This window comes from Cyprinodon tularosa, unplaced genomic scaffold (genome assembly GCF_016077235.1).
Source record: "Cyprinodon tularosa strain WSP-4 unplaced genomic scaffold, ASM1607723v1 ctg893, whole genome shotgun sequence".
Taxonomy (NCBI): Eukaryota; Metazoa; Chordata; class Actinopteri; order Cyprinodontiformes; family Cyprinodontidae; genus Cyprinodon; species Cyprinodon tularosa.
Window position 1 is genome coordinate 331446 of NW_024039666.1, and position 26912 is coordinate 358357.

A 26912-nucleotide genomic window follows, 5' to 3' on the forward strand; every position below is an offset into this window, starting at 1 on the left:
TGTCAGACTTTGATTCAGATGACCCCGATTCAATCCACTTCCATCCCCTTCTTCACCATCGTAGCTAAAGCTTTATCAGTGTCAATCTCCCGGATACTTACAGAGTTCCCTGTCTCATCTCAAGGTCCAGCAGAAACCTGGGGTAAACAGTCCTGTTCTTTACTCCTCTTTATGCCTATCAAGCAAATTCTCTAAAGTAATAGTACCAACACGATTCTTCTAATTGTCTTTTCTTTCCGTGTGAGTTTTTCAGATTGAAATAATTATACCAATTAATAAGTTAAATAAATGAATGAAAATTACACATATTCATATCCTGGACTGGCATTATGAAGTAGTGTGACTTGGTATTTCTCCACAAATCTACAATCAAATAATGTAGATTATTATTTCTAAAAAATACCAATGACATCCTCATACATAGACATGATTTGATCAGCAGTATCTCAAACCTCTGCCTGGTCCAGGCAGTCATCCCATCCTGCTAGAAAACATCCACAATAATCCCGCTGCTGAAAATGTCTCCCATCAGCAGCCTGAAAGATTACTGCCTGGTGGCCCTCACTCTGCTAATCATGAAGTGCTTTGAGAGACTGGCTCTTCAGCACATCGAGGACTATCTCCCTCCAGATCTGGACCCCCACCGGTTCCCATAGCAGGTGAACAGATCCACTGAGGATGCCATATTGTAGCTTTCCACTCTGCACTGAACCTCCTGGAGCACCAGCAGAGCTATGTCTGGATGCTGTTAGTGGATTACAGCTGTCTTTAACACAATAGTCCTGAACAGACTCACAGCTAAACTGGTCACCCTGCCCAACTGTACAGTTTGATCAGATTCAGATCAAACCTCCATGGAGCCAGGAAATTGAGCTGAGTTTAAATTGAATCTTCATTGTTCCAACAATATCAGACAATAAATGAAAGACAGGAACAAATTGTCATAAAACTGGGACAGATGGACCTAACTGAAAACGGATAATAATCTGGACTGAATGCTAATGCTGAACAGAATATAAACCAAAAGCAACAGGTGAGAGGAATAAATTATAATTGAGGCAGGGAGGGAAAACGGCAGGTGAAAGAAATATCCAATTATGCATGAGCAAGCAGGCCAGATCATGACATAAATAAAGAGAAGAAAATCTTAAAATTCAGAGCTCATCATCAGGATCCAGTCAGGGTCTCTTTAAACTCAAACCGCTGCAGCTCCAACCTCTGTGAATCATCAGGACACAGATCAGCTTCTCTCCTCTACTAAGATCATCATCTCCACTCCCTGCAGAGACAAGAAGGATGAACAGAGGAGATAAATGAGTGTTTCCCACGTCTATCTGCATTAGCTTTCAGTCAGTGATGCAGCACATCCAGGATAAAGAGCAGCAGGGACTTCAGTCCTGTTCAGAGCAGCTGTGGAGCAGCTAGACTCACTCCATCTACTTACAGAGTCTTCAGTTTGTGGTCTTGACTCTTTACAAGATCCTGCAACTGCTGAACATCTGACTCCTTCAGGTTGTTGCCCCTCAGGTCCAGGTGTTCCAGATGTGAGGGGTTTGAATTTAGAGCTGAGACCAGAGAAGCACAGCTGATCTTTGACAAACCACAGTTAAACAATCTGGATAAAAAAAAAAAGATGTGAGCTGATCCAACAGGATGCAGGATAGAACAGTCCAACAGAAGCAGTTAAAGAGCTCTCATTGATATTAATGCCAACATGCTGCTGCTCCAATAAAGACCTGCTGACTTCAGCAGAGAAGGAAAAATCACACACCAGACGGGCCCTAGAGCAGATACTCAAACAGGACTCCAGCAGAACCCAAACCCAGACAAACAGTCATTTCATTTGTTGAGGAGTTTCAGACAAACTGAGGCCTTTATTTTCTAAACATGTCTGTCCTCCTTCTTAGAGTCGTAACCTGCTCTTCTAATCACCAGCCTATTGATCCTTTACTAGTTCACTGATTTACCTTAGCACTGAGATTTGCACTGCAATGTTATTAGAATAAACAGATATACTACATCTGACCTCAGTGTCTGTAGTTTGCAGAGGGGAGACTGGAGAAACCCACTGAGCTCCTTCATTCCAGGGTCTAGGTTGTTGAAGCTCAGGTTCAGTTCTGTCAGATGGGATGGATTAGACTTCAGAGCTGAGACCAGAGACGCCCAACTGATCTCTGACAAACTGCAGTGAATCAACCTGAATAAAGAATAAAACATTTTAGCTGAATTAGAGAGGATGCAGATTTAAACTTTCCATTACAACATTCCCCCAGAATTTGTGATCCCAACATGTGACAAACACTCTTCCAAGGGTCATTGGTTATTTTCCTCACTGATATTGTGCTGGTCCAATCATACAGGATCACTGAACACATTCTCTCTTTGGCCAGGGTCACTGAATATAGTATAACACCGATACGCAGCTGCTACCATACTGAGATGGAGATAAAGCCCACAGGAGTCGCTAGAAACCACGGGAACAAAACTGAGGCCAGGGGAGGTTCGGCAGGAAAAGCTCTTTTCTTTGACTAAAATGAGAAAAATTCTCCCAAAATTCTGATCCTAATAGAACTCCCACTGGCTATCAGTTTGACGGGTGACATTTTTCACAATGGAACGCATGAGTAGTGACATTGTCATCCACTGAAATGGTTCTAGTGTGTGATATAAACTCATTGTGGATATGTAGTCCTTACATCAGGTCTAATATATATATATTTGTAAAGGCTGTATTGTATGCTATTATTATTTGTGGTCTTAATTTGTATTCAAAATAAATCAGTAAAATAAATAGGACTGTTTTACCACACAGGTTAAAAGTTTGAAATTACAATTCTATTTACAAAAATTGATTACCCCCGCACATTTCCCCCTGACAACCTCTTCACATTTATGACAAACATCATATGAGTGTTTTTTTGTGTGCAGCAATGGAGCACAAGGTGCTTAAAATCTCAGAACTGTCAAAATGATGGCATTGAGAGTTCTAGTGTTAAATTCTGGGTCGTAATTAAAAAAGGTTGAGAATCACTGACTTAGAGGAGGGCCCCTGATTAAAGTTCATCTGGGGCCCAAAATGGCTGAATCGTTCCATCATCTACCTGTCAGCTGTTCATTAACTCCACTGGCTCCCTGTCTCATTAAGTAGAAATCAATCCTATGAACGTACAAGGCCAAAAACAACCTCATCCTTTCATTCAGTTCTGACTTTTATGTTTATCCAAGTCAATGCAAGTTCTAAATTAGCTGTTATCTATCTTTTTATCATCTTATTCAGTACCATGTTCATCCATAGAATGATTTGAAGGTTCTTATAGATAAAATGTTATAATCATTAAAAGGGGAACAGAGACAAGCTGCACTACTGAGATACTGAAGACAACAAGGAAGTAATTTAAAACAAAATTTTTCTTTGACATGTTCAACTCAACTTTTTCAGCTATTGTGATTGACAGCCTATGATATTTTTCTGTGTAGGTTAATATTCATTTTAAATAATTTTTTTCTCAAAACCTGATACTGAGTCAGCACTTTGCCAAAATCATCATCACAGTATCACACCACTTAATCACGACTTAAAAAATCTACCTGCATATGTTGATTTATATGCATAAAAAAACAAACTCTGATTTAACACCTTTGCTGATAATTGTCCCTTTTTCACTTCTCTACCAGTTTTTGGACATGTGTACATGCAGCATCCTCTAAAAAACAGCCTACTTATCCTTTAGTAGCTCACTGATTTACCTTAACACTGAGATTTGCACTGTAATAATATTAGAATAAAAAAATATACTACATCTGACCTCAATGTCCGTAGTTTGCAGAGGGGAGACTGGAGAAACCCACTGAGCTCCTTCATTCCAGGGTCCAGGTTTGTCCATCTCAGGCAGAGTTCTGTCAGATGGATTGGATTAGACTTCAGAGCTGAGACAAGACAAGCCCAACTGGTCGCTGACAATCTGCAGTCCCACAATCTGAATAAGAATAAAAGATTGTAGCTGAATTCTACAGGATGCAGATGAAAACTTTCCATTGAAACATTTGAGCAGAATATGTGACCAAGGCACGTGATGAACACTAATCCAAGGACCATTGGTTATTTTCCTCACTGACACTGTGCTGGCCCAATCGTACAGAATCACTGAACATATTCTCTCTTTGGCCAAGGTCACTGAGTATAGTTGTTGTGCCATATGCCATGATCATACTTTTTGGACAGTGGGAAGCAGTGTCCATATTTCATCCTGATAGGATGACCAGAGGAGAAAACACAGCTTTGGTGAATAACAGCTGGGGGACTTCAGCAGCCCCCACTTTTTGAGCCTAAGCAGTCACAAACAGTCACATGGAAACCAGCAGAGGTGTGAAAACCTACCCCTTCCCTGTGAGGACAGAGAAAACCACAGAGCACACAGGATTCTGGCTCTTTTGCTTTTCTGCTCCAGCACCTCTCTCCTGGTCCCTTCTGCCCCTGCGCTCAAAGCTGGGGCCCACTGTGGCCCACAGTGGAGATCGGGCCCCAGGGGAACCAGATCCCCAGAACCATCAAGGATAAGTCAGAACTTTTCAGAACTGAACTGCTGCAAACAGAACTTTTGCAACACATTTCTCTTGAGTTTCAGAACTTACAGAGCCAAACTGGATGAGAACCATGCCCTGGGTGTGAGACTGAGGGGACCCCTGATGTGAGACTGAGACAATGAGTCCCTGACTGCAGAGCTGCAAATGGATGAAACTCAAGCTTTCCAAACGGACATGGAAAAAGGTTTGCAGGTCTGGCATGATTAGGGACAGAACAAGCAATATGTCTTTTGATGATGCTAATCATATCGTGTGTTTACTGCTCAGTAAAGACAACGCTAATTGATGCTAAAAAATAGACTGCACGCTACGCTATGCTACAGGAATATGTGTTGAGCTGTTGCTGAAGCTTGGACAAGCTTTATTTCACTAAGGGTTTAAACACTGATATAACATTAGTGTTCATGTGTTCCTCAGATACTCATTACATTTCCATTAGCAAGTATGACCAAGAGTCATTTAGTAGAATCCTGATGTCTATTCGCTGCTAGCTATTTCAAAGAGGGTAAAGAATCATTTAACTAAAGGTTGTTGGTTCTTGATTAAGCAAATCATCCACAAAACATTATTTGGCCAAATAATGTTTTATTCACCTCATGGATTTGCATTGTGAATTGGTCTGAAAACATTCCAATTTCTTTAAAATTAGTGAAAATTTGATCATATCCCAAATTCTTCCAGATAAACTTTGGTTTCAAACACAGAATCCATCTTAAACTGTAATATGTTTTTCAACCGTTTTCCCCTTCCTCTTTGTACATAGTAGTTAGTTTAGTTTAGTTGAGTTTTACTACCGTATTTTCACGACTATATGGCGCATATAAACGTCTTTCTTTCCCCTCCAAATGTGCGCCGCGCCCTTTGGTGCGGTGTGCCCTATGTGTGTTATTACTGCGGACTTTTGAGACCACCTCATTGAGGAGGTGATGAAAGAGTGGCTGAGGGAGGTGAATGTAAGGAGACCAGGTGGTTTTTTTCCACTCATCACCATTGCTGTTAATCTGTGACTCCATGCATGCCCATCTGCCATCTCTGCCAAAAAACCAGGTTAATTTAGCTCCTTTTCTCACCGTGCTGGTAGAGAGAACATAAAAACACTGACTGGGTCTAATTTGGTTCTAGATTTTAATATTCAGACAGGATGGTATAGATTGAAGTGAACAGAAATCCTTTATCAGCAGCTGAATCCTTTTAGAGCTCTGCTATTCACACCGTTAAAGCTGCAAACAGAATCAACATGGACATTTCCTCCCTAATAAAGGGGGAATGGACGGGGAATGTCTGTGTCTCACAATCTGATCCATCAATGTCTCCAGCCTCCTGTCTTCATCCATGTCTCTATCAGTAATTTCTACAAACTAACTGGGCTCCAATTGGACAGATTCTCTTCCTGATTCTTCTGTTTTGTTGCAGCTCTTACGTCATATCTATCAATATGGAGAGAAGAAATGAGCCAGTTTGGAGAAAGGAAGGAGTAGAAAGTCCTGATATTTGGGTTCAAACGTAGGAAGGAAAAAGAATTCTGAAAAATAAATACTGAAGTAAATAAGTCAGAAATAGATGCTGAACTTAAGCAGCTTTTTAAGTATTTGTGGCTCCAAGTGAGTTTTTAGATCATCTTATTCTATTCTAGTTTTTTTTTTAACATGTTTGTGGTTCTAGTTCTACTCTAGAGGAATCAAATGTAATTCTGGATGTAAAGATGTAAATCACAACTGAGAAATACATCTTGTCTCATCATCTGAATCTTTCCCAAATCAAACTGAAAAATCTCCATTACTTAACATCATTTTACTGATATTCCTCATTTTTGTCCATCAGTCCAAAACATTTGAACAATGTTTGAACAACTAGAAAATAAAGTCAAATATATAAAACATCCTGAAGAGGAAAATTATTCATTAACAAAACAAAAAGTCTGAGAAATTGTATTCTGACATTTCGACAGCAGCTGTTTTTAAAGAAAGTATATCAGCATAAATTATGAGTTAAAATCAGTACAAAAGTATCAGTGAATGATTTGGTTTGAATAAACAGAGAAAACTCACTGCAGTTTCTTCACTTTGCAGATTGAACTCTCCAGTATCTCACAAAGATGCTTCATTCCAGAGTCTCCAAAGGATTTGAGAACTCCACCCCCATAGATTGTCTCTATTTCTACGTCAGTCAGATGAAGGTTGGACTTCAGAGCTGAGGCCACAACTTCACATTCAGCCTCAGAAAGTTTACAGCCACCAAGTCTGGGATTAGAGAAGAAATAAAGTCAGTTCTAATGAAATTACGCAATATGGATGTAAACACAGACTAAAACATGATAAGCAAACAGTGATGTCATCATCTGGAAAACATTTGCTGTTCACATCAATGTCCTGTGTGTTTGTTTCTGTCTATCTATCTATCTATCTATCTATCTATCTATCTATCGACAGAACACTAACATCTACAACTATTAGTGCAGATAAACTGGAACTGAAAACATGTAGCTACATGGATTATAAAAGCAAGGACATGGAAGAAGAAAATGTGGATTCAGATTAGACACTTCTATGACATTTTTGATAACTGCTGCTACAACACAACTGATCAATTCAACAGGAAGTTGATAACTTTTCTATCACACATTTCAACAGCAGAAATTTACTTGCAAGTTTCAACAACATACAAGACTGTCCGAACCAGTTTAAAAAGCCATTCAGCATCGTAGCCAACTCTGAAACATGGATCACTCATGAGAAAGGAGCTGATTTTGAAATGAAGGGTTCAATTACATCATTAGAGAGGGGAAAACTTGGGTAGGAGTAGCTGTGTATGTTGGCAAAAACTTAAAGTATAAAACTGTAGAAAACACGAGTAGAGTGACTAAAGATGCATTTGAGACTTTAACAGTTTAAATATTTATGAAAAAGTAAAAAAAAAAAAATTGTTAGGTGTATATACAGAGCTTTTGGTTCCAATATGGAAATAAGTATACACAGTTACTTCTCAGAAGGTGTTCTTCATGTTTGGTGACTTTAAAATTGATCTACTTAACTCAAATAATCATAAACCTACTGAAGAGTTCATTAATACCATGTACAGTTTGAGCTTTTTTCCCAAAATCACAAGACCTAGCAAAAACACACTTAACAGTACCACATTAATAAGTAATATATTTACTAATAACTTAGATAACAACATCTTAAATGGATTAATATGTAAGCATATTAGTGATCATCTTCCAGTATTGGTTGTCGGTGACAATTTCTATGTATGAAGTAAGGATAATCCACAGCTTAAAAGAATAAGCACCAAAATAGTTGCTTTGAATAACTCAAATCTTTCAAAGAGGATTTATTAAAACATAACTCGGAGTCTTTTTGCAAGAAGATAATGTCGGTATACCACATGATAATTTTCTGAATATCTTTAAAGTATTTTATGATAAAAACTTTCCATTAATAATCTTCTCTCATAAAAACAAATAGTCAGAAGCTCCATGGATCAAAAAGGGTTTACAAAATCCCTGCAAAAAAAGAACAAACTATACAGAGATTTCATAAGGCATAGATCTTTGGAGGTAGAGAATAAATATGAGAAATGTAAGAATAAATTAACTGATTTCTATGCAGTAATTAGATAGAAATAAGAAAAAAATCAAAGGGATTTGGAAGTTATCGAATCATTGTATCTAGAAAAACTCAGGACATTTTGAGTACATTTGTGAGTGTGGGTCCCAAACTGGCAGAATAAATCCTGTATCCTACAAAAACTGGAGCTCTGAAATAAGCTTTAATCAGCAGAAATCCACATTCAATGTTTCTCACTGCTGTGAGAGAAAAGGAAATTATAGAAACTGTCAATAAATGTAATAACAAGAGGTCAACTGACTGTAATAGCCTCCTAATATACAAAGGCTTGAAATGGAATAAAAATAAGCGTGCCCCATCTGGCCAAATTTAGTAGAAACATTTGACATACATTTGAAGTCAGTGGGTCACATGGCCTGGAAGCTATTGAAGAATATCAATTATTTTTGTAATAGAAAATGTTTAGAAAATATACAAAGGCTTAAAATGGAACAAAAATTCACGTGCCTTTAATAATGGAGTAAAACAATTTTACAAAGAATTTGATTTAGTTGGTCATATGACCTGGAAGTTATTGAAGAAAAGTCCCAGCTTTTGTCTTTAAGAATATGTTAAAAATTGAAAATAGCTTAAAATTGCATAAAAGCAAGTATGCCCTACATATGGTATGATTTTATATTAGTTTCTTATTAGCTGGTTATAAGATAAGGAATTTCCGATTTTTGTTTCTCAAGAGTGCTTGGTTCAAAGATTTGTTGATGGTCTCTAAATGCACCATCTTGTGTGGGAGGAGGGAGCAGCTGCGAGACGCTGGCCGACATCGGAGGGCCTCAGTTGGGTCAACCGCTTGCTAGATCCCGCTGACTCTGCAGAGCTTGAATATCCAATATCCAACTTTGAACCAACTTCACCGCTCAGTTCTGCTGCACTGTAGTTGACCAAAATTCCGGACGATATTGAAATTTTTGGACAATTTTTTGGGAGAGAAAAGTAGGACATGTCCGGGAAAAAGAGGACGTCTGGTCACTCTAGTGTTAAGACGGCATTATAGTCCCCCTCAAACGTAGACGGGTGATTAAAGCTCCTAACAAAAGTAGACAAGAGGTTACAGTCCCTTGCAAAAGCAATTAAAGTTTGCAGCGACTTTCAAGCAGTGACCGCAGAGTTGACTCCCAGTGCCTCCAACAATAATAGGCTTGAAACAAAAGAAAAGAACCCACCAGAGGACTACTTCAGTCACACGAGCCAATGTAACGACTGAAAAAGAAAGACCACCGCCATATAATCCCTCCCAGGCAAATTTCAAATCCATGTCTGGACTTGGGTGAACTGAGTGAATCAAATCTTCCGTTATCTACAGACAAGCCTAAAGGTGCAGTTCGCAAATCAATGTCGGATATCAGCAGCCATCAACAATCGTAGTTTTCTGTCCGTGGCAATTAGAGGAAGCTAGAAAGGCTTCGGAAGGTTTAACTTCTCCGCAGTAAGATCCAGAAGTATGAATGCATGCCATGGGGGGAACTTCTAACTCATATGGTTTAAATGGACATTGGTTTTCGAAACGTGTTAGTGGGGAAACATTGGGGAAAAATAAGGGCAAACTATACTGGCAGAACCCCACGAGGCATAATATTTGAACATCAAACGCAAATGCGAGAAGAACAGAGACAGCAGTGGACTGCTGTGGCAGACACAGAGTGTAGTTTACCACAAGAGGGCATATTATGGATATTTAGGGGTCATAAAACAAAAAATAGGAGAAGACGTCAATGAGTTCAAAATAGGTTTTGAAAAAGAATACAGTTCCACAGCGGCATACCCTACGCTGATGGCAAACTAAAATATATGTTAATGGGAGGTTTCAAGCCACACATCTCTGCATTGGTTAAAAAACATTTAATCACTCTGGCAACGTCTATTGTAAGCACAGTATTGGAATATGCTCGCCATGCCGTAAAATTTTTTTTTAAAAGTGAAGTGGTGCATCAGCAGCGGAGGCTCAGATATTCTCAGCCGATTCTTTATGCGACTCAGAAGAAATATTTTCTTAACTTAACTCAAAGGCGTGGAGGAGGCAGGGGCGGTCCTAGGGGATTTTCAGCCCAGACCAGTAAAAACAGATGAGGGATGCTGGAATTGCGGGTCACCCGACCATTGGTTTTGGGAGTGACCCAATTAGATACAACCATCTTATCTAAAGGGAGGAGGCCGCAGGGGTGGTTCTTCATCTGAGGCATGACTAGGTGCTAAAGCAAATGGGGATCAAGAACCATTAAAAACAGTAGATGTGTGTGGAGCATAGGAGCTATTAAATGCATTAAAAGGAAAAAAACATACATAGTACTCACAATTACCGTATTTTTACGGCCATAAGGCGCATCGTACTAAAAGGCACAGTCTCAGTTATGTGTGCCATTTCTGTATTTAATACACATATAAGGTGCACCGGACTATAGGGCGCAGGTTTTATATACAGGTACATGTCCTCTACTTCGTTTAAATACCTCTACTGCATATTTGAAAATAGAGCGGGAGCAAAACTGAGTATGTTTGTGTTTTATTCATGTATTTATTACATTTTTATTGTTTATTTTATTACAAGTATTAATGGGAGCTGGCCGTGAGACAGACACATCGCTGATGACACAGAGCGCTGTGATCGCTCCTCTGAAACAGCTTATTACATTAACAACATTACATTACAAACAGTTTATAAATTAACTTAAAATGCAGAAATCTGCCAGCAGAATATGTTCACTTTTATTATCCTGGTGCCTGCAGTTTAGATTGTACCAGTTAGTTCTGACGCGCGGCTGAAGCAGCTTTGCTGCTCTGGCTGCGCGGTGCAAAAGTGTGTCTGACGCGCGTTGGGCGGAGCTACTCTATCCTTTCTCTGCCCTGCAGCTATATTTGCTGTGATCAGTGGGAATAAAGTAGTTTTAATGTGTTTTTAAGTGGGAAAATCCACCTGAAAACTTAATTCAACAGCAGCCTCTGGCCGGGTCACCTCCTCGCGGTTCACCGCGACGGCTGGTAGGTGTTTTTCATCAAAATAATCCAAACTGCAGGCACCAGGATAATAAAAGCGAACATATTCTGTCAGCAGGTTTCAGCATTTGAAGTTAATTAAGGCGTTAATAAACTGTTTCAGAGGAGCGATCACAGCACTCATCAGCGATGTCTGTCTCACTGTCAGCTTCCAGATCAGCGTCTCTAATTGGTTGATGCGGCACATCAAGCAGCAAAACTTAAATTTTTCCGTCTTGAGCAGCACTGCGTTTGCGGCGCATCACGCGCGTCAGATGCTTAAACGTTTCAGACGCGCCGCGCCTGCTGCTCAAAACGAGCTGCGGGACCTTTTGCTGCGCCTTGACGCGCTTCAACCATTGACTTTGCTTGTAAACTCGCTGCTTCTGCTGCACCTGCTGCGTCCGGTGTATCAGCAGCATTAACGGCCGGTTCACACCAATGTCGAGCGGTTGAAGTTCCTTTGTCAGACCTCCCGGAATAACAGCAGCACAGCGTTCTTTTGTTTCACCATGTTTTTCACATCGGCTTTGAGATGGGCACAGATTAACAGCGATGTTGATGCGTGGAAAAAAACACCTGGTCTCCTTATATTCACCTCCCTCAGCCACTCTTTCATCATCTCCTCAATGAGGAGATGAGGAGGTCTGCATAAAGCACATACCTGTTCTTTTATACCCAAGCCACGCCCACACTTCCCCCTTTAACGTTCTCATGGTGATCTCAACAACGTCCGCAGTAACAACACACAGGGCGCGCCGCACATTTTGAGGGAAAAAAGACGTTTGTATGCGCCTTATAGTCGTAAAAATACGGTAATGGACAGCCAGTTACTCTTTTATGCCATTCAGGAGCCTGTAAAACCTGTATTAAAGATAATGTAGGACTAAAAGCATTTAAAATCTGTTAGCTGATCTATACACCACTAAGAGTGTGTGTTTAACCCCAGATGAGAAGTTTGCAGAACAGTTTTTGAAACAGGAAATAACAATCCTGGCTACACAAAAAATGTACACAGATTGAAGTTCATTCGAAGCATTTACTGTTATGCTTTCTACACAGATGCAAGGAATGTACCGCTTACCATGGGTACCGATTCTTATCCTTTCTGGAAAAGGGTGGAGGTGGGATGTCAAGTGTAAGCGGTACTGATACCAGCTGAGAAGCATTTTATGTATTTATTAACTTAATTAGTTTTCATTTATTTATGTTTTGTTCTTTTTTCTTGTTATTATTTATAGTTTTGTTTTTTCTGTTATATTGTTGTAATCTTAATTTGGTGTATGTTTGGATTTGTTTATATGTAGTGTGCTGTGGTACTATCCTTCAGTGTGTGTTAAAATTTAATAAAAATATTTGGGAAAAACAAATTAAGAACAAAACAAACAATTAAGTGAAATGCATTTCACGGTACTGCAAAACAAATGGTTGTGGACATGTTAACTGCGGTGTATGTCTGATGATTAAAACCTCCTGCTGTATATATATTTCTGATGCTAATGAAACTCATATTACTGGAGCTATGTCTGCCTTATAGAATCTGCAACAAGCTATGTCCAAGGACGCTATTGGAGCCAACTATGTGTATTTTTGCTTCTTTTTTCTTTCTTTTCTTGGTCACTAGATGGGGCTGTCGGCTCCAGTATATAAACCAAGAGGTGACAGGTAGTTGACAGGTGTTGAATCTGGAAGCACAAACAAGTTTTTGACCGCTCTGCTGGAGTCATTGTTATTCCTGATGTCGTGCATCGTGAAATAAATGAATTTGCTCACAAATGGTTCATCTGGCTGGGACAACTTTGTACAACAAGGCAATCTTTGGGATCAAGTTTACACAAAGGCCTCACTGCAACCATGTTTTTCAACATGTTCTGTGACGAAGAGGGGAGGTGAATGTCGCTGTGGGGTGCCATTTAAATCTCATAAAAAGAGGTTTATAGAATTTTCTTCTTTCATCTGCAGAATATTGCAGAAATTAGAAATAACCTGTTTAGGGGTGATGCTGAGAAACTAGTCCATGCATTTGTTACTTCAAGGCTGGACTATTGTAATTCTTTACTATCAGGAAGTCCAGAAACTGTAGTTAAAAGCTTTGAGCTGATCCAAAATACTGCCAACAGAGATCTGATGAAAATTAAAAAGGGAGGTAATATCTAGCCTATCCTAGCTTTTCTTCATTGGCTTCCTGATAAATCTATAATAGAATGTTAACATCCTCCGGCCTCAGCAGATGGTCGCTCACTCTGAGCCTGGTTCTGCTGTAGGTTTCTTCCTGTTAAAAGGGAGTTTTTCCTCTCCACTGTCGCTACACGCATACTTAGTGTTGCATCCAAGTCAACAAGTTGATGCAATCAACTGGTTTTCCTTAGATAGAAAACTTTGAATCAATTTGACTGTATCTGGTTGAAGTGTCTCTCTAAAATGCCTTAACATGACGTGTTGTGAATTGGTACTATATAAAAAAACTGAATTGAATCAACTTGGCAGCTGGGATTCCTTTCTGTTTTGGTTAGGTTTGTCTTTTTTAAAGTTGTTCCACAGACATTGCGTTGCTCACTTAGTTCAAAACAGAAACATCCTGCATGTCTTCAGGAAGAAAATATGACTGTATTCATTCGATTTACAGACATACTGTACCTCCAAGCCTGTAATACTTTTATTGGATGGCTGTAGCTAGGTTGGTGGACTATCAGTCTTGCAATTTGAAGGTTTTGGGTTCTATTCCAGCTTTCTCAGTAGACATCTTATTTCGTTGGACAACACACTAAACTCAAAATATTTATCAGTCTTTGTATTGATGAGACAAAGTGTGAACATTAGAGAGACTGATGGGATAAATGTGACCAAGATTATATATTCCATAATGTTTAACTAATAAAAACATTAATAATTTTCAGATTAAGAGTTTTGATTTTTTTTTTTTTTTATGTTGCAATTCTCTGAAGTTTATCACATAAAAAGTCAACGTTATAAAACAAGGCCTCAAATGTAACTTGGACGGATGTTCAGACCTGAGATTTTCCAGTTTGCAGTTTGGACTCTTCAGTCCAGAAAACAGCAGCTTCACTCCAGAATCCTGCAGCTTGTTGTTGCTCATGTCCATCTCTCTCAGATTAGAGGACTGGGAGCTGAGAACTGAGGCCAGAACTTCACAGCTTCTTTCTGAGAGGTTACAGTCATTCAGTCTGAAGAGACAGATAGAGAAATTAAGAATTACGATTTAATGAAACAAAAAATTTAATATTAAACATAACAGATGAAACACAAATGTTTATTTTATGTAATGATATGACATTACCAGGGTATAAAAACAGTTTTTGCAGCTGCATCAAAATTTACAGGGATGCTCTTTAGATTTACGGAAGCCCTGCAAAGTAAGTGGTTATTGTGATTCAGCAGACCAAGGAACAAACTAAAGGCAATACTTCTATTATTCAAATAAATGATAAAAGGACTGCTTAATACCCCATCTTCCCACTTCAATATGTCATTAAATACTTATATAAATGAAGCCGGGAGTAATACAGCACACAGAGCTTCAAATAACAGGGGTTCTTTATTTAAAAAAAAAATAAATGAATGAGGTTCAGTATTTGAAAAAAGTGAACCGTATTTTATCAACAGAAAGCCTGAGCTCTAGTGAAATGGCGGGCTAATAACGCTAATAACACTCAAAGTAACAACGTAGCTTCGCATACAAGCCAAAAACTTCACAGCTGCATATAACAAACGGCAGTGGCACCTCTAGAAGAGGACAAACAGAAAAACATAACATAAGCATCATATCTGTAGTTTTATCCACGGAAGATATCTCAGTTCAAACATTAATTTACCTAATACTTGGATTCTTCACTCATATGGCCATAGAGTCGTCTTCTCCAACAAGTCTTAGCTCAAAAAAAGAAAAAATGTCTTTCTCCTCCGTTTCTTTCCAGTTAGAGTACCACGGTACATGAACAAGAGTTTTTTTCTACTTCTGGTAACTTTAGACCTCTCTGTACCAACAGCACCACATGCTGACAAGAACAAGAATTACAACCAGTCAGTGAAACAAAAACAAAACATGGTTTACAGAATAGATCTTTGACATGTACCCATTTTTCACCTGGTTACATTCTCCCCTGCTAAATCGTCATCGTCCTCGGTGACAAAGCAACCGTTTTTCACCTCTGTTAAAGCTCCTCTGAAAAACACAAATCCTAAGCTTTCAATAATCTGTAAAACCATCTAAGGATTTAGTTCTGGCTCTAAAGCAGACCTAGGTTCATGATGTGGGTTTGGGTGTTTCCCTGCATTCACTCTTTTACTCCTGCGGGGGGCAGGTCTGGGAACTTGCCTAATGTAAAGAGGAGATACTGGTATCTCACACGGTTTGTCAGGATTACATGTTTCATTGTCAACAATCTCAGTTTCCACCTGTTCAATCACAGGAGGTTCAAGTGCTGAAATCAACTGAGTTTCTGCTCGTTTCTGAATACTGTCACCCATAGGACAATTTTCTCCACCTGAACAGGGAGTTAAGTCAAAAGAAACCTCTTCAATGACTATGCCCCCATCATTCTCAATACATGAGTCAGTGTGTGGGTCAGTAGTGCTTGTCTGTTTGGTTACTGTGTTTTCACTGGGTCTTTGGTTTGTGACGGGCAGATTAACACATGACCTGATGTCAGTCCTGTTAACCTTTTTTGTAGGTCCTCCCTCTATAGGTTGTACTGTGCAAGTTGTGCCTACTATGTCTATAAGTTGGTATACAACTGGGCTCCATGCATCCTGAATTTTGTTACGACCAGCTGGTCTGTGTCTCAGATAAACATACTCTCCAACATCAATTGAAGGACAGTACACTTTGTGGTTATGCTGAGCAATGCGTCTTTCTGCTTTCCGCTCAGTATACTCTTTTGCTTTAGCATGTGCCTCCTTGAGTCTTTGCTGATGCACAGCAAGCCAATCAAGATTTTTATCATGATGACTTTCGTTTGCAAGCAATGCATCAACAGGAAGATGTGGCTCTACCCCATAGAGCAAGAAGTAAGGGGAATATCCTGTAGTCGCGTGTGGAGTAACATTATACGCATAAACCAGCTCAGGTAAATGTTCAGGCCAACGCTTCTTTTTGTCAGGTGGAAGTGTGCGCAACAGTTCATGCAGGGTGCGGTTAAAACGCTCACACTGTGCATTCCCTGTCGGATGATGGGGTGTTGTACGTGTTTTTTTCACACCATACATTCTGCAAAGTTCAGCAATAACCTCTGATTCAAAGTTACGGCCCTGATCTGAGTGGAGACGTTCAGGTACACCGTACTTCATAAACCACTCCTTTAAGAGGATTTTAGCTGTGGTCTCTGCTTTTTGGTCACGTGTAGGAAACGCCTGAGTGAACTTTGTAAAGATATCGGTAATGACTAGAACGTTTTCACGGCCGTCGGAGGCTGGTTCAAGGAGCGTGAAATCTACTGCCACAACTTCTAAAGGTCGTGTTGCCAAAAATGATTTCATTGGAGGGTGAATCCTTGGATTGGGCATCTTTGTGAGAATACAACGTTCGCAATTCTTGACCCATCGCTCAACATCTTTGTGCATCCCGACCCAGAATGCTCTCTGTCTCAACAACTGTAATGTCCTCTCTATTCCCTGATGTCCCATAGAGTCATGAACACTCTTCATTACAGCTGTTTGTAAACAACCTGGAACGAGCAACTGAAAGCACTCTCCAACATGATCATCCCTCACTACTCTGTACATCAATCCATCACGTATCCTAATGTGTTTCCATTGTTTCCACAATGATTTGGCAGCAACAGGAAGGTTTTTCTTTTCTTGTGAACCGGGTGGTCTGCCTCGATCCAAAAACAGTTTTAAAACACTAATCACTGGATCTTGACATTGAAATGTCCTCAGCTCTTCCTTGGAATAACCGGGAAGAGTTGGCGTGGCCTCTTTAGCATCTGACTCGACCTTACCAGTTTCTGCAGCCCTGATCTGGTTTAGCTGACAACATTTGACCCCAGCTGTAACCAGCTCCGGCTGAAGGGCAGTGCCTCTACAGATCAAATTGCAAATTGCAATGCAATCATCAAACTCCTCGTCCTCCGTTGGTTCTGGCTCCCCTGCTAATGGGTGTCGTGACAATGCATCTGCGGCTGTGTTACACCGACCTGGTCGGTACTGCACGTCAAAGTCGAAAGCAGCTAACTGTGCTACCCATCTCTGTTCAATAGCCCCAAGTTTCGCACTTTTCAGATGGCATAAGGGATTATTGTCTGATATTACAGTGAATTTAGAGCCCAGAAGGTAACCCCGAAACTTTTCCACTATAGCCCATTTAAGCGCAAGCAGCTCAAGTTTCATGCTGCTATAGTTTTTATCATTGCGCTCTGCATTTCTCAGCCGTCTACTTGCATATGCAATGACCCGTTTTTTGTCACCTTGCTGCTGATATAAGACAGCTCCTAAACCCTGACCACTAGCATCAGTTTCCAAAACAAAAGGACAAGTGAAATCTGCATAACCTAGGATAGGAGCAGTCACAAGCTTTTCTTTCAATGTGTCAAAGGCAATCTGGCTGTTGGCATCCCATAATGCATTTAGTTTTTGACTAGCTTTGGTTGTAGTAGCAGCTCCTCGACAATGATTCACAAGGTCATGTAGTGGGGCTGCGATCTTTGAAAAACCCTCAACATACCTTCTGTAGTAGCTACATAGGCCTAGAAATGATTGGAGTTCCTTAACAGTGCCAGGCACAGGCCATTCCTTGACTGCTGCAACCTTGGAGGGATCAGTTGCGATGCCCTCTGCAGAAATTTGGTGTCCGAGGAATTTTACTTCCTTCTGTAAAAAGTGACATTTTTCCCACTTCACTTTTAACCCTGTGTCTCTTAAACGTTTAAAAACTAGGTCTAGCCTTTCCAAATGAGACTCAAAGCTGGGTGAGTATACCAATATGTCATCCAGATAGACTAACATGATGTCAAATATCAGATCGCTCATAGTTGCTTGCATCAACCTTTGAAATGTTGCAGGCCCATTACACACCCCCATGGGCATGCGTACAAACTCAAACAGCCCAAAAGGTGTGGTGAAAGCAGTCTTATGTCGGTCTCGATCATCCATGGCCACTTGGTGATACCCACTGGCAAGGTCAATTGTGGAAAAGAATTTGGCACCTTTCAACGCATCAAAACTCTCATCAATACGAGGCAATGGAAATGCGTCTTTCTTAGTTTTTAGATTTAGCTTTCGATAGTCTACACATAAGCGAATACTGCCATCACCTTTGCGGACTACCACGACTGGTGAGGCATAAGCGCTTTCACTTTCCTGTATTATTCCTTTTTTCAAAAGTTTAGAAATGTGTTCTTGGACTTCCTGGTATTGGTTAGGAGGTATACGTCGATATGGCTGTGTGACAGGTATGTCATCCACCAGCTTGATCTCATGTTTCACTTTGTCTGTGTGACCCAGATTCTCATCATCATCTGCAAAAACATCAATGTAACGGGACAGCAATGCACAGAGAGCAACACGCTCTTCCTCCGTGCCCCCATGTCAAGTCTTTCCAAAATGGCTTGCACCTTTCTGTCAGTATGCACTGTGTTAGAGTCAACTGAAACCTGTTCAACATCGGCAGAGATGCGGTGAAACTTTACTTGGCACGTCTGCTCATTCTTAACAGGATCAACCTTTGAGATCACGCCTAGCCGTGTTCTGGGGCCCAACCAAACTTCCTCGGCGGAGAAATTAACCACCTGGAGCGGAAGAACATGACTGGTCCTCGTGACAAGTGTTGGGATAACTGCTAATCCGGGTGGTAGAGGAGTAGTCATCGGTTCAATGATCAACTGAGAGGCTGCATCTGAGGTTTTAGTGTCACCTTTTACGAACACAGTGGATACCGAGGATGCAGGGATACGTACTTTGTTTCTGCCTGCAGCCCGAACAATCGCCTTTCTCTCACTGCAACAGATCTGTGCCTGTTGAAAAGCCATCCTCCACCCAGAGTCTAAGGATCCACCCAAAGTATTGTCAAACTCTGTTGTCACCAGCTGTCTGCATCTGTGAATGACATTCATACCAATTAAGCATTCTTCAGACACAAAAGCATTTGCTGAAGGCTTCAGGACCAAGAAGCCACAATTTGGGATCTTTAAACTCATCGTCTCAACTTCCAGTTCAATATATCCCTGGTAAGGGATGTCAAGTCCATTTGCAGCAGTTATTTTAAGCCAACTAGTTGTAGCTAGCATGCTCTCATCATCACCAATATATTTTCTGAAGAACTCATCTGTCATAGTACTGACTTGGCTGCCAGTGTCCAGTAAACAATGAGCTGACCTCCCATTAAGTTTTAGATCAACCACTGGGCATTTTCCTATGGCACGCTCAATTATTTGTTCTCGTGTGATCTCGTGCGTAGATGAGTCTATGACATGACCCTGCATTACCCGACTCACTGCAACCAGGGTCTCTCGTTTCCCGACTGACCGGAATCAGGGGACTCATCAGAGTTTTTGTGTCTTTTCTGGGGACATTGTTTGGCAACATGACCAGCAGTTTGGCACTTGAAGCATATAGGCTTACCATCAGGGGTAAATGCTGGAACAGTTTTGATCTTATATGGCGTCTGGCTACTAGGGCTTTTGCCCTGTACTGTCAACTCTTTGACAGCTTTAGTAAGCTCTGTTATCGCTTTGCCTTGCTCAGTGAGGACTTTAAGAACATCATCAATTGAAACCAACTTCTCTTTAGGTCTAGTTAGATTAGTGACTTTGTCTTGCTCTTTAAGAGTTTTCATCACATCCTCCAGATACATTGGATTTCCTGTCTCTTTAACTGCACAGCACTGTGCTCCTACTGTAACATTACTGCAGGTCTGCACTTTACTCCTAACCATTTTTGTGGTAGGGGCTTGGTTTAAGGACCACAAGTAAGCTTCCTCCAGCACCTCTATAAAAGTAGACGCAGGTTTTCCTCTTATATATTTTCGGAGTTCTCGCCTCAGGGAAAGGTCTCTGATGCCTTCAATGAACTGGTCTCTCAACACAGTGTTCTCATTAGTCACGGAATTAGGATGCAGTTTCCGTACAAAACTAAAGGCCTGAGATAATGAATGTGAAAAGTCACGTATGCCTTCACCCTCTTTCTGTTTACAGTTGTAGAAGTTTTGTAAAAGTTGGGAAGCACTACGTTTATCTCCAAACGCATCTTTTAGGTAAACAAACAGGTCCTTTACAACATCACCATCAACTTTGCGTAAACGCACCTCCTCCAGAGCTGAGCCTCTTAAAAGTGACAGCACAAAATCGAACTGTTCAGCTGCAGACTGATTTCTAGCAGAAATAACCCTTTCTACTTCTTCAATAAACTCATCTACACTCCTCCCATCTTTTTCAATGTCTCCCCTAAACGGTGAAATGTGCCGTTCTCTGGGTACATAGACATAAGATCTGGTAGGCTCAGTATTTAGTGATGATATGACGGTCATGACCTCGTCTTGTCTTCTGGCTAACTCACTTAATTGTTGTAACACCCCAGCTTGTTCAATGTCATTTTGTCCATTGTTCTGTCCACCATCCTGTTCATTACCCTCATTATTATTCACTACTACCTGTTCTTCATGCATCTCAAAGTTCTCGTCTTGGTCTGACATGTTCTGATTTTTTATTTTATTTTTTTTCACTGAACAGTCAATAGAAATTTAAATAGCAAAGGATAACTTAGTCAAGTCCTGATTCCACTGGACTGCTCCAAGACCGCTGCTGGGTGATGCTCTCCCCCTCCTGGAATGCGTCCTGGGCTGACGATCACCTTGGCTGAAGTCCCTCACAACCACGCCAGCACAGACTGTCCAGCAACGTCCTCCTCTGATCTTGAAACAAATGCCGTTACACAGACAGGATACCGAGGTCCACTCTGGTTTAGGCCAGTTCTTCACCACAGCCATTTATGCTAAAGCTGCGCCACCATACACAGGCTCTCACAGAGAGAGAGAGACTAATATAAAAAAAAAGAAAAAAAATATGTCCCCACTCCTGGTACCAATATTTGAAGCCGGGAGTAACACAGCACACAGAGCTTCAAATAACAGGGGTTCTTTATTTAAAAAAAAAATAAATAAATGAGGTTCAGTATTTGAAAAAAAGTGAACCGTATTCTATCAACAGAAAGCCTTAGCTCTAGTGAAATGGCGGGCTAATAACGATATTAACACTCAAAGTAACAACGTAGCTTCGCATACAAGCCAAAAACATCACAGCTGCATATAACAAACGGCAGTGGCACCTCTAATACTTGGATTCTTCACTCATATGGCCATAGAGTCGTCTTCTCCAACAAGTCTTAGCTCAAAAAAAGAAAAAAATGTCTTTCTCTTCCGTTTCTTTCCAGTTAGAGTACCACGGTACATGAACAAGAGTTTTTTTCAACTTCTGGTAACTTTAGACCTCTCTGTACCAACAGCACCACATGCTGACAAGAACAAGAATTACAACCAGTCAGTGAAACAAAAACAAAACATGGTTTACAAAATATATCTTTGACATGTACCCATTTTTCACCTGGTTACATAAAAATTGATCTGGGTGGTTTCTTTCATATCCAGGCTGTGTCCTCTACCAGAATCCAGGGAGCTTGAGGGTTCTTCTCAGTATCTTAGCTGTCCCTAGATCTGAGCATTTCTGGACTAAGATCTCAGATGTTTCTCCAATTATCTGTTGGAGCCACTTCTCAAATGTGGAGGTTACTGCCCCAGGTTCTCCAATTGCCATGAGCACTACAGTTGCAGTCACCTTCCAGACTCTATATTTTATTATTCAATCCCTTAAGCCCTGAGGCTCTTAGCAGCAGATTACACCTGAAATTACATATATGAATTAAAGCAAGTACAGCTCCCAAACTATACATTGGAAATGCAGTTGTTTGTATCCACAGGTTGACTATAACTCAAGCAAATTTGGACTGAATAAGTTGAAGCATGTTTGTTCCATAAAGGTTTTAGTAAGCAGTGTGCTAGATAGAAATTTGGCCCCTTTTGCACAGTGGTGCATGTTAGGATCAGTTTATCAAAAAATTCAAGTTAACATTTAACCACGACACTGACAAGACGCTAATCTCTCTCGAGCTTCTGAGATTAAAACAAGGACACAGAACTGTTTCTGATTTCACGATTGATTTCCGCATTATGGCTGCTTCAGGCTGGAATAAAACAGCCCTTAAGGGCGTTTTTGCGAATGCTCTAAACGACTCTATCAAGGACGAACTAGCCACCCTTAATGAACCTGAGTCTCTCCAAGAACTAATTAATCTCTCTATCCGCTTGGATAACCGGATTCGAGCCCGCACAAGGAAAGAGGTTGTAAAACAGCTCCTTCAAAGCTTCAGGTAACAAACAGTTCCTCCACTGAGCATCCAATCAACCCTTCCCCACCTGAACCTATGCAGATTGGCAGCGTTCCACTAAGTCCTGAGCAAAAGCAGCACCGTATGCGGGCTAAGCTTTTTTTATACTGTGGAGAAGCAGGCCACCTTGTAGCCTCATGTCCTCTTTTGGGAAAAGCCAGGGTCCACCAGTAGAGAGAGGGCTACTGGCAGACCAGAAGATATCTCCCTCCTCACCGCGTCTACTCCTTCCTGCATCTCTGTTATTAAATAAGAGATCTGTCTGATTATCAGCTTTGATTCAGTGTCAATGAGATTCTGGTTGTGAACAGAATCAAATGAATCGAGAGTTGGAAGGCAGCCTCAGATGCCTCACAGCTACAGATCCCTCAGACTGGAGTCAATTTCTTCCATGGGTTGAATACGCCCACAACTCAAGTGTCTCCTCTGCAACAGGTCTATCCCCTTTCGAGGCGTCCATTGGATACCAGCCACCCCTTTTTCCATCCGAAGAGGCAGCCATCGCCGTTGCCTCCGTTCAACACCACATCCACCGCTGCCAGACCTTCTGGAACAGGGCCATGACGGCTGTGGGAAGGACCTCCGAGCAGAACCAAAGATAGGCCAACCACAAGAGGAGGGTTGCCCCTTCCTATCGCTCAGGCCAGAAGGTCTGGCTCTCTACCCGTGACATCCCACTCAAAGCGATCTCCCAGAATATTCTTAGGAGAGAAAGTCCAGCTCATTAATACGTTGGGGTTCTCTATTTACTTTTAAAACACTTTTAATATTATGTTATTTCTTTGTTTTATCAGGATTTGAGAAGACAGATCATCAGCACATTTGCAGAAATAAGCTGAGATATAATATAAAGATGACACAACATTTCTTACTTAAAAGCTTGTATGTGTGGCTCAATTTGTCTTTCTAGGTCTAGCGAGGATGAGCATAATTCATCATTTAAAAAAATAAAAGAAACACAAATTTAAGTTATTACGTTCCCCTTTAATAAGACAAATTAAATTGTGCAAAGATAAATGTTTCTGTTAACTAACTCGACTAGTATTAATTTAAAATATTCTTTTATAAATGAAAATCACACAGTTGAAGTGGGATAACAGTCACAATCTCCTTGTCTTAGCACTTGGTGTCCAAACCCAAATTCTGTGAGTACTTACAATGCTTTGTTTGAAGCTTTGACCACTGGCAGCAGCCTGAGAAGAGCCTCCTCTGAAGCAGAGTATTTCTTCAGATCAAACACATCCAGATCTTCTCCTGATGTCACTAAGATGAAGGCCAGAGCTGACCACTGAGCAGGAGACAGTTTATCTGTGGAGAGACTTCCTGATCTCAGAGCCTGTTGGATCTCCTGGACCAGAGAACGATCATTTAGTTCATTCAGGCAGTGAAACAGGATGATGCTTTCCTCTGCAGACAGATTCTCATTGATCTTCTCCTTGATGTACTGAACTGTCTTCTGATTGCTCATTGAGCTACCCCCCGTCTTTGTCATCAGACCTTGTAGGAGTCTCTGATTGGTCTGTAGAGAAAGACCTAGGAGGAAGCGGAGGAACAAGTCCAGGTGTCCATTTGGACTCTGTAAGGCCTTGTCCACAGCACTCTGATGAAGATATGTTAGATTTGGGTTATAAAATAATCTAGACCAAACAGAAATCCTTTGTTGTTCCTCCATCAGGTTGATTCCATGAGTGATGAATGTCAGATGGACATGAAGAGCAGCCAGAAACTCCTGGACACTCAGATGGACAAAGCAGAACACCTTGTTCTGGTTCTGGTACAGCCCTCTCTCCTCTTTAAAGATCTGTGTGAACACTCCTGAGTAAACTGAGGCTGCTGTGATATCAATGCCACACTCTGTCAGGTCTGATTCATAGAAGATCAGGTTTCCTTTCTGCAGTTGATCAAAAGCCAGTTTTCCCAGAGACTTAATCATCTTCCTGCTCTCTGGACTCCAGTGAGGATCTGTCTCAGCTCCTCCACCATACTTGACCTTCTTCACTTTGGTCTGAACCACCAGGAAGTGGATGTACATCTCAGTCAGGGTGCTGGGCAGCTCTCCTTCCTCTCTGGTCTCCAACACAGCCTCCAGAACCGTAGCAGTGATCCAGCAGAAGACTGGAACGTGGCACATTATCTGGATGCTTCTAGATCTATTGATGTGGGAGATGATCCTGCTGGCCTGCTCCTCATCTCTGAATCTCTTCCTGAAGTACTCCTCCTTCTGTGGGTCATTGAACCCTCTGACCTCTGTCACCATGCCAACACACTCAGGAGGGATCTGACTGGCTGCTGCAGGTCGTGTGGTTATCCAGAGGAGAGCAGAGGGAAGCAGTTTCCCCCTGATGAGGTTTGTCAGCAGAACATCCACTGAGGTAGACTCTGTAACATCAGTCAGGATCTCCTTGTTCTTGAAGTCCAGAGGAAGTCGACTCTCATCCAGACCATCAAAGATGAACAGAACCTGGAAGTGATCAAAGCTGCAGATTTCTTTGGTTTCAGTAAAGAAGTGATGAACAAGTTCAACCAAGCTGCACTTTTTCTCTTTCAGCACATTGAGCTCTCTGAAGGTGAATGGAAATATAAACTGGATGTTCTGGTGGGCTTTGCCTTCAGCCCAGTCCAGAGTGAACTTCTGTGTTAAGACTGTTTTCCCAATGCCAGCCACTCCCTTTGTCATCACTGTTCTGATTGGTTGATCTCTTCCAGGGGAAACTTTAAAGATGTCTTCTTGTCTGATTGTTGTTTCTGGTCTGTGTGTTTTCCTGGATGCTGTTTCAATCTGTCTAACCTCATGTCCATCTCTGATCCCCCCAGTCCCTCCCTCTGTGATGTAAAGCTCTGTGTAGATCTGGTTCAGAAGGGTTGGACTCCCTGCCTTAGCGATTCCCTCAAACACAGACTGGAACCTCTTCTTCAGACTGGATTTAAGTTTACGTTGACCAACTGAAGAAAAATGCTCTGAAATATGAAACAGTATAATTAGCACTGAAACAATTTCTATCAATAGATCATTTGTTCTCTCTGGTCTCATGAGTGGAATAAATTCATAATTTATCCATCGGTTTAAATCTTTATCGAAATCCTCTTACTAATGTGCAGACGTTCAGCCAGCTCCCCCTGCTTCATACTCCTCAGGTAGTTCAGGGTGATCTCCATCAAAGCCTCTCTGTTCCTCTGCTCTTCATCCTCTACTTCCAATACCTCCTCATTCTCCCACTGATTCTCTAAGCATTCTCGTTCATCTTGACTCAGAACCTTCTGGATCTTCTTCAGCTCGTTCTTCACAAAACTAACAATGTTTTCCTCCAGCAGCTGAACAGAATAATAAATAAAGGACCCATCAGACTGAGATCATGGACCCAAACACCAGATCCATGTTGGACAGATTGACAGTCCTCTGGTCTACAAAGTGCAGCATGGAGATGACTGTGAACAGGACCCATGGAGAAGTATTTTAGCACATGTACAGACCATGAATATGGAGTCCAGCTGGGTGTGATGCTGCTGGGCAGATGGACCACTGGGAACCTCTGAGTTCTGCTGATCCAATCTGTGGAAGAACCAGGAAGGATTAACTCACATTCTGTAGAACAACAAACAGACAAATAACTAGGTCCTTGTAGTGTGCTGCTCTAAAACCGAAACATGGGGAAACCTGTCACCAGAGAGGAAGCGCCTACCTGAGGAGATTCAGTTGTCATGGTAACTATATTAAAACTTGGCTCAAAAAAAGGTTCAGTTGTTCCATTTGTTGAGAACTTCAAACTGAACATAGGCTACAGAGGAACATGAAGCAGATGGTTCAACAGAACTTTTTCCAATCAGTTGTATTTTTTTTTTAATTTTGTTTATCAGGATATTTATACATGATTATTCTTATTCCATCTAAACAAAATTAATCTCACTGTGAGACTCATGACTCTCATTTTGAAGCACTTTGTTGTAGCTCGTTGGAGAAATGTAATCTTACCTTTCCCATCCCTAACACTAACCCTACAGAAGGAGCAGTAAATATAATCCTAGTCTGTGATCAGAGACTATTATTAACTACTATATGATTATCAAGACAATTATTGATTTGTTCATAAAATATTCCAGAGCAGCAGCCTGTGTGAGAACAATAAAGGCAAGATAATGAGACAGAACAAAGTCCAAAGGAATGTTTGATGTTCACAACCCGGGATGAATCTGTTTGCTTCATGATAAACAATGTCCAACATCTGCAGAGAACTATGAGAAGGATTCATAGACAGAAATAATTTTGGTGTTTAGGAAGAAGGTAGCTGCAAGAAGAGGTTTATTTATATTACATGAAAAACAGTTTTAATTAATATGTTTGAA

The 26912-nt window shown here is 40.9% G+C and overlaps 1 protein-coding gene across 3 annotated transcripts; it reads right to left on the reverse strand.

Annotated features, from left to right (window-relative positions):
- Window positions 1–392: 392 nt before the first annotated feature.
- On the reverse strand, window positions 393–26120 carry LOC119775772 (NACHT, LRR and PYD domains-containing protein 3-like). Of its 3 annotated transcripts, XM_038273851.1 has the most exons (9): window positions 26043–26120; window positions 25661–25883; window positions 23729–25529; window positions 14189–14362; window positions 6635–6824; window positions 3807–3979; window positions 2027–2197; window positions 1445–1615; window positions 393–1279 (listed from the first exon to the last, which is right to left on the reverse strand). In XM_038273851.1, exons 1-9 carry the CDS (start codon window positions 26043–26045, stop codon window positions 1267–1269), a joined length of 2919 nt encoding a protein of 972 aa, XP_038129779.1. In that variant the 5' UTR covers window positions 26046–26120; the 3' UTR covers window positions 393–1266. The 3 variants fall into 3 exon arrangements, 2 of the variants coding, with proteins under 2 accessions (XP_038129779.1, XP_038129780.1); XM_038273852.1 differs by lacking the exon at window positions 6635–6824 and having other exon boundaries at window positions 398–1279; window positions 3807–3977; XR_005279702.1 differs by lacking the exon at window positions 393–1279 and having other exon boundaries at window positions 1480–1615; window positions 3807–3897; window positions 6633–6824.
- Window positions 26121–26912: the final 792 nt, after the last annotated feature.